The sequence below is a fragment of the Cololabis saira genome, chromosome 14 (genome assembly GCF_033807715.1).
Source record: "Cololabis saira isolate AMF1-May2022 chromosome 14, fColSai1.1, whole genome shotgun sequence".
Lineage (NCBI taxonomy): Eukaryota > Metazoa > Chordata > Actinopteri > Beloniformes > Belonidae > Cololabis > Cololabis saira.
This window is the reverse complement of record NC_084600.1, coordinates 31,359,085-31,366,985: the sequence shown is the minus strand read 5'-3', so window position 1 is coordinate 31,366,985 and position 7,901 is coordinate 31,359,085. Positions and strand designations below refer to the sequence as shown.

Below are 7,901 nucleotides of genomic sequence, written 5' to 3'. Positions count from 1 at the left end.
CGGAGTTTTCAAAAATCTTCACTTTGCCCGGAGTTTTTTTAAACCTTCGTTTATTTGCGTTTTCGTGTGGATGACAGGTCAAAACGTAGGAAAATATCTCCGGTTTAGCAGATATCCTCAGATATCCGGCTACGTGTGGACGGGGTCTGTATCAGCGCATCACATGCATGTTTCCATCCATCCATCTATCTATCCATTCATTCATTCATTCATTCATTCATTCATTCATTCATTCATCCGTCCAGGTTTTTCTGATTTGGAGTGATGAAATAAACACTGATGGCATCATATTTTCCAGCTCCGCCTCTTTCAGTGTTTATTTTCATGTGGAATGATGCAGGACATTTCAGTCTTATTTGTTTTGTTTGCTGCAGCCGCGTTCAGACCCGTTGGGTTCGTATCGTCTCTGGATGTCCATCCCGATCACGTCGTCTGAGGTTGTATCGGTAGTAAAAACAAAAGCCGAGGCACTCGGTCCGCGGAAGAGGATGTCATGTGTCATGTGACCTCTGACAGGGCAGTGATGTCAGCAGCCTTGAAAAACCCAGGACCAGCCACGACCTGGTCTTCTGTTAAAACCTCTCAGTTTGTGGGTCCATCCCCTGGTCGACGCCCACCTGCAGGGCTGGAGAGGCTGATCCGAGCCACCGAGGAACCTCAGTACCTCTTGTCCTCCGGCGCCGTGGCCACCATCACCTCAGTGCTGCCAAAGTCCCAGAAGGCAGTCATGTGGAAGAACATGTTGGAGAAGACCACCAGGTACTCGAAGAGGGCAAACAGGGTGTAGACTGCGGGACGGAGACGCGGGATCAGGCGTTACAGCTCAGAAACGAAACCCCGGAGACACAGCGGCTGCGGCACTCACCTCCCTGCTCGCAGTACTCGTTGTGGCGTCTGAAGAAGTAGGCGGCGGCCGCACAGCAGCTGATGTTGCAGAGGAAGAGACGCAGCTTCCACCGGTACGACGTCACTTCCTGAGACACAAACAATCAGCTGAGAGGCTGAAACAGCTGCCGTTGCTAAGCAACCACCATTGATACCTCTATACCAGTTTTTATGTCCGCTGACTCTTGACAGTCGGGGTAGATGGTCCTATTACGCAGCATGAATGAACGAAAAAAGGTAACTGCTTGTACACTGCTAGCATAATCAGAGGTGCCTCTTGCCAACTGGCATACCTGGCAAATGCCTGGGGCCCCGAACCAGAAAGGGGCCCCCAAGGGCCGACCAACTGTGAATTACAACGATTCAAAGAAGAATATGTAATGACAGCAGTGGCCCCGCCTCTACCTCTCACATTTGCAGGTCTTATGTAAACAAACCGATGATTTCATCAAAATGAAGAGAAGCTATCCATCTGCCAGCTGAGAGCAGCTAATGTTGCGCGTCACAAAAAAGACACCTGCCACCAACTTGTTTACTAGCTAACGATGAAAATAAAATAACTGCCTTTGACAAAACTAGTTTTTCAGCTGTCAAATCAAAGCTGTGTCCAGTTAAACTTAACTGTCAAGCTAAGAATGCTAAGTTACAGGATTCATTAGCAGGAAATTTAGAAAATGTGCTACTAAAGGCTGAATTATGGTTCTGCGTCAAACCAACACAGAGCACACGCCGTCACCGTGACGACGTCGTGAACCCTTCGGACTTCTCCGTCACTCCATTTCGCCGCGGTGCAGTACCCCCCGCGACCGCTAATTCGCGATCTTTTCCTGAATGGTTTATCCGACTTTTTCCGGTCACAGTGAATCAAAGAGATAAGGACAACTATTGTGCAAAACAAAACAAAAGAAATCACACATACACGAAGAAAAGAGCCCTGAAAGTTCACGACTGCTTCAAACCGGAAACCGGAAATGCGTTGCTACCAAGTAGGGCTGCACGATTAATCGTTAAAAAAAAAAAATCGCGATCTCGATTCATGCTTGAACGCAATCTCATTTCCAAATGACGGCGATTTAATTTTATTTTTTTTTTTATGTTTATTGTTTTTATGTTCAATGTCAGCTGTTACAAAGTTGATGCCAGTCTTTTATCAGGCACCATCATATTTTTTGTAACGTTTACCTTTTGTATCGGCAGCTTCTTAATAGCAGCAAAAGGCAATGGGGGGTTCATCCCAGCCAGAGGAATAATTTGTTGCCTCAGAACTACAGGATCTGTTACAAGTCCCCTTTCTGAAAGGGTGTTCAACTCAGGGAGGAACAAATATTGTTCAAAATTGTTATTATTGTTTAAATTATTCAAAGGTTTGTGTAAAGAAGACAAGAGATTTTTATTGTTATTATATTTTTGTTCAGCTGTTGCAAAGTTAAAGTAATAAGTGCAATAAATTTTATATTGGAAAAAAATCGTGAGAGAATCGTGATCTCAATTCTAAGCAAAAAAAATTGTGATTCTCATTTTGTCCAGAATCGTGCAGCCCTACTACCAAGCGAACCAATCACAGCCCTCTCGGTCTGCATTTGGTCTGCGTCGCCTCGACGCGTAGTTACAATTTTTGGGAGGTGCACGTCAGTGACGGCGTGTGGTCTGCATGGACGCGTACCACACGCCGTAGGCACAGCGTCGTTTTGACGCAGAACCATAACTCAAGCTTGAGGTGCACAGACGGAAATAACTGCGCGTTGTGTTTTGACAACAATACAAATGAGCACTATTTTTTTTTTTTTAAGTTTTTCTTTCACATTTTCTGTTTGTTTCTGATTATTTACTATATAAAGTTGATTAATTAGTTGGAGGGCCCCCACGAAAATTTTGCTCAGGGCCCCAAGAGACTATAGAAACGCCTCTGAGCATAATGGAAGGTTTTTTACGGGACTTCTATGACGGGGGGGAGTTGTTCATGTTTTAGACAAATTTTTTTTTTTATGTGTTGATAGCAATGTTGAATATTGTTACAGAGTAAAAAAAAATAAAACAGAAGAAGAAACCCGTTACACTGAACATAATTAAACCGACAGCAAAGAATACTGTTACACAATTTATGAAATAAGTTACTGTTGAAATAACTACACTGTAAATGTGGGTTGTTGTTTTATTTTTATTTATTTGGTAATCTCAAGCTCACCGATGTTGTAGTTTGTTAAGGATCTGTACTTTACTCTCTGCAATTTATAAAAATTGCCACAACACTGTTCAATCAGGGATTGTGGGTAGTTTACCTCCGGGTTGATGTAGTGCCTCTTGATCACATGCCACAGCCAGCAGGTGACAAGCATGTGCAGCAGCGAGCTCCCGATGAACACGACGAAGCCGTTTTTATGAACATCTGCAGGACAGATCAGAGGGTGTGTCAGAGAGCGCCGGTCCGGCTGGACCGCCAGGTCTGCTGACAGCGGTGTACTCACTGTAGGTCTCCGTGGACGACACGTATGTGAGCAGCAGCAGCCCCGTGTTCTCGGCGAGGCTGCAGACGAGCGCCAGCACGCTCAGCAGCAGCTCCTGCAGCTTAGCGCCAAAGCGGGCGCGGTAGAAGTTGAAGTAGGCTGCGGACACCAGGTAACGCGGCGCCGAGTGAAGGCCGATGCAGCTGCGCCAGATGTAGCGCTCTGGGACGCGGCTGATGGCGGAGCTGATGGATGGGAGGTAGTTGGTCACCTGGCGGGAACAAAAACCAGAAGATCTCCAGACTTCACCGTGTTCTTCAACCCCAACAAAAAATATAGAAAACACTAAGGGCCCGATTTACTAAGATCCTAAATAAAGAGTACTAAATTGCGTGTGCACTGAAAAAGTTTGCACGTGCTGTTGTTGTGTGTTTTGCGGGTGATCAACTAAGATTGCGTGCGCAATTGATAACAAGTGCAAACCGCAGTATTTAAATGGGGTGTTGCGTGTCTTTTGCGAGCGCAAAATGAAATTTGACGAGTTGGAGTTAGAGATATTAGTGGAAGAGGCAAATTGTTGTGCCGTATTCAGCACCCCTGCCGTGAAAAGCACCCCCTCGTATATTCAATGATAAGTAGACCAAGAAAAAAAACAACACACTGACACTTATATATTATATATTTATATTTATATATTTATATATACAGACTCACACAAACACATACTTAGGAGTTTATATTATATATATTTACAAATATTATGGAAGACAACACAGTAAGCAAGCTATTAATTAATGGCATCAATAACCATTCACCCGATTTTTGTTATCTGTGACTGTGATTGTGGGAAAGTATGACTATTGTGGAATCCATGAGTGCATTTAAACATGAATCATTAACACAAAACTGGACGCTAAACAGAACGTGACACGGAATGAGAATATCATTTTTGTCAGACGAGGGGGTTCTTTTCACGGCAGGGGTGCTGAATACGGCACAACACCGGGGTATGACAACTGCAGAACAAGTATAGGCGCACAATAAGAAACAATTTTTTCTCCATGAAAACACGTGATTTATTTATTATCACAAATAAAAAAAATGAATGTGCCTCCTGTGGCAACCTTTTGCTGAATAATACTCGATTTAACATTCAAATAAAATATTTTTCCTTTTGCATGTGGAGAATCCCCACCCCAGTCCTCAAATCAGGCACCAACAAGCATCGGTGCGTAATGCTGGGCAGATTAGCACCTTCCTTTCGAACGTATTAAATACAGACGCAATCACAATCCCCGCAAAAACTTTCGGGCTTGGTAAATCTCATTGCGGGTGGTAAATGGACCTATTTGCATTTTCCCCTCCCAGTATTTAGCGCTTTCTGGCGGGTACGCCCCATATTGATTATTCATCAGGGCAAAAGTACTAAATGAATAGCGTGTGCTATTTTGCTCATTTGAGAGGCGCAGTCCTCTTTGCACGCCGTTAGTAGATCAGCTTGCACATTGGTTTGCGGGTGCTGTCAAGTTTGCACATGTTTTTATGCACGCAAACCTTTAGTAAATCAGGCCCTAAAAGTGCTCAGTGATTCTCACTTCTACAGAAACAATGTTTAGTGTTTTCACTCCATTTCGTTGAATTAAGTTATAAACTTCCATTTCTGAATTTCAGGTCTCCGACATGATCCAGAAATGTCGGGACATTGAGGGTTTTTTACTCTGTGATGTTTCGGTTCCTTCTAACGACACTAACGAGGCGTGTTTTTGAGATTTCTGCTTGAGAATTACTCTATATTAGCAGCCCAGAGGAAACGAAGATTAAACAGCAGAAATAGGACTAAATCTTCCTTTATCGAGGGCATTTGTCTTTAGATTCATCTGGTAAAAAACTGAAACCCTCTTCCAACAGCGCTGTCTTACTTGATGCGGTTGTATTATTGACCCTGTTGTGACATTCTGCCTCCATGTGGAGACCTCTGGTATCACGCCTAGTTTCTACACATGACGAATGTTTATTGGTTTCTTTGGAACCAGACTGAAATTTTCTGTTTTCTGTTCTCTTAAACTCACGCTGCGCTTTGCTGACGGTTTCCATACAAGGCTCCCATTGGCTCCTGTGACACGTCAATCAAAGCCTGTGGGTTTTTCTCACCTGGCAGTGAGTATACGTGGCGTCCTCGAAGTGGTATAGCAGCGAGATGAAGAGGCAGGCGATGAGGCCGGTCAACGGCAACAGGACTGTTGCCACGGCGAAGCTGGTGAAGGGCAGCCGGATGAGGGGCCGGTCCCGGTCCAGGCCGACATACAGGCCCTGCAGCATCCTGAACACAAACACGACGAGTCAACGAGGCCTGCTTTACATCTACTGCAAACGTCTTTCCACTAAATCGGCTCATGAGGCTTCAAAACTTTCAAATGTAGCTCCAAAAAGCATGTTTCCACTCTGCTGGAGCTTTTGTTTGTCCTCTGACACAACCCCAACAGGTCACATGACCTCTCATCAAGCATTTCAGAGGAAGAACTGAATTCTGGGGATTTTGAGCCTGTGTTTTTTTGGTCAGATCGGCTTCATTTTAAATCATGAAACTTTGAGTTACACGGGTTTCTGATATTCTGATCTTCTGATAAATCATAAACTTCGAGTAACGTAATTACACAACCACAAAGTGAGCTGACCAGATAAATGTAATATTCAGTTCATCACATAAAAAAAAGCTGTCCAAAAGCATTGATTTGATGTTTGTTATCAGCCTTGGTGCATGCTCAGGAGTTTCTGTTCGTTGGTGCAACTTTAGTTGAGTACCGTAAATTGAATTTAATGCCTTTTATTGTCATTATACAATGTACAACAAAAACCGGAGAGCTCCTGTGCTCAGTGCAGAAAAATTAAGCTAAAAACAACAAGTAAAAACAAAAGTGAAGATATGGAAAGTAATAATATAAGAATAAAAAGTATAAAGCCTATAAAAATGTATGGTAACTGTACGTGTTGTTTCTTGTATTTGTTCAGGATGTTGATGGCTTTTGGAAAGAAACTTTAAATACCTCTGAGTTTGCTGGCGTTTATTGACCCACAATGTTCATAAAACTCCTGCGAAAACTATAAATAAACAGAGGTGTCAAGTAACGAAGTACAAATACTTTGTTACCTTACTTAAGTAGAAATTTTGGTTATCTATACTTCACTGGAGTAATTATTTTTCAGACAACTTTTTACTTTTACTCCTTACATTTTCACGCAATTATCGGTACTTTTTACTCCTTACATTTTAAAAACAGCCTCGTTACTCTATTTCATTTCGGCCTTTAAAAAAAAACTATCCAGTTAAATTGCTCCATCCGGATAGAGTGAATTTGGTTGTGGTTGTTTCAGATGTTCTTGTCCAGTTTTGTTCTTACATCCGTTCCTTCAGATTCCTGCAACTAAACTTGGATGTACATTCCAATAAAGGTTAGGATAAATGATAACATGCCTCTGAAGTTTGACTTTTTGCACCATTACAATACTTATAGGCAACTAGTCATCATATCTTCTGCTCATTAACACATGTTAATTCTCAATAGTACACATATATGGTTCTTTAATATATTTGCATTATACTAAGATGCATTCATTTTCAATGGCTTTTGTCCTTAATGGCTTTTTCCCCCTTACATCACTTTTACTTTTATACTTTAAGTAGTTTTGAAACCAGTACTTTTATACTTTTACTTGAGTAAAAAACTTGAGTTGATACTTCAACTTCTACAGGAGTATTTTTAAACTCTAGTATCTATACTTCTACCTGAGTAATGAATGTGAATACTTTTGACACCTCTGCAAATAAATAAATCTGTAAAAACTTCAGTAAATCTTAATCCAGCAGCTTTATTTTGACCACTGCGTCGATTTAACGCGGAACCATAATTCCGGCTCTAGCCTGACGGAGCACCGAGCTCACCTTCACGGGGCTGGGGCTCGGCTCGGCCCGCTGCTCGGTCTCATGGAGCCTCCTGGACCTCCGGATAGCTTCGCCGCTAGCGCTCCACCATCAACTGCAGCTTTCAGTGCGCCAAACGGCTCCTCAAAACTTCTTCCGCAAGTTCAAAGACACGGAAACGATCGACGTTTCATAGTTTTTATACTTTTAATGTTACAGTATGTGCGGAGGAAGCGGCTCACCTTTCACACCCAACGCCGGGGTTAAGATAACGACACAAAGACAAACTAATCCGTTCACGGCACGTCCTTCAAAATAAAAGCCTGGCTGTATTTGAACCAGCACTTCATTGTGTCGGAGCTATTTTTGTAGTGCTGTCCGTGTGAGAATTGTTATAATACGCTGTAATACAGCGTATTATAACAATTATGCATTTTGGGATACAATGAGTACTCATTGTATCCCAAAATGCATAATAAAAGTACTTAACAAACACTAACTAAATCAGGGGTTCTTAACCTTTCTGACCTTGGGGCCCAATTTTTTCAGTACAGAGTTAGATATTAACATTATTATATATATATATATATATATATATATATATATATATATATATATATATATATATATATATATATATATATATATATATA

The 7,901-nt window shown here is 42.0% G+C and overlaps 1 protein-coding gene across 1 annotated transcript; it reads right to left on the bottom strand.

Moving 5' to 3' along the window:
* Positions 1–288: 288 nt before the first annotated feature.
* On the bottom strand, positions 289–7,535 carry pgap2 (post-GPI attachment to proteins 2). Its single transcript, XM_061740392.1, has 6 exons — positions 7,270–7,535; positions 5,481–5,649; positions 3,351–3,600; positions 3,165–3,271; positions 866–974; positions 289–788 (listed from the first exon to the last, which is right to left on the bottom strand). Exons 2-6 carry the CDS (start codon positions 5,646–5,648, stop codon positions 658–660), a joined length of 765 nt encoding a protein of 254 aa, XP_061596376.1. The 5' UTR covers position 5,649; positions 7,270–7,535; the 3' UTR covers positions 289–657.
* Positions 7,536–7,901: the final 366 nt, after the last annotated feature.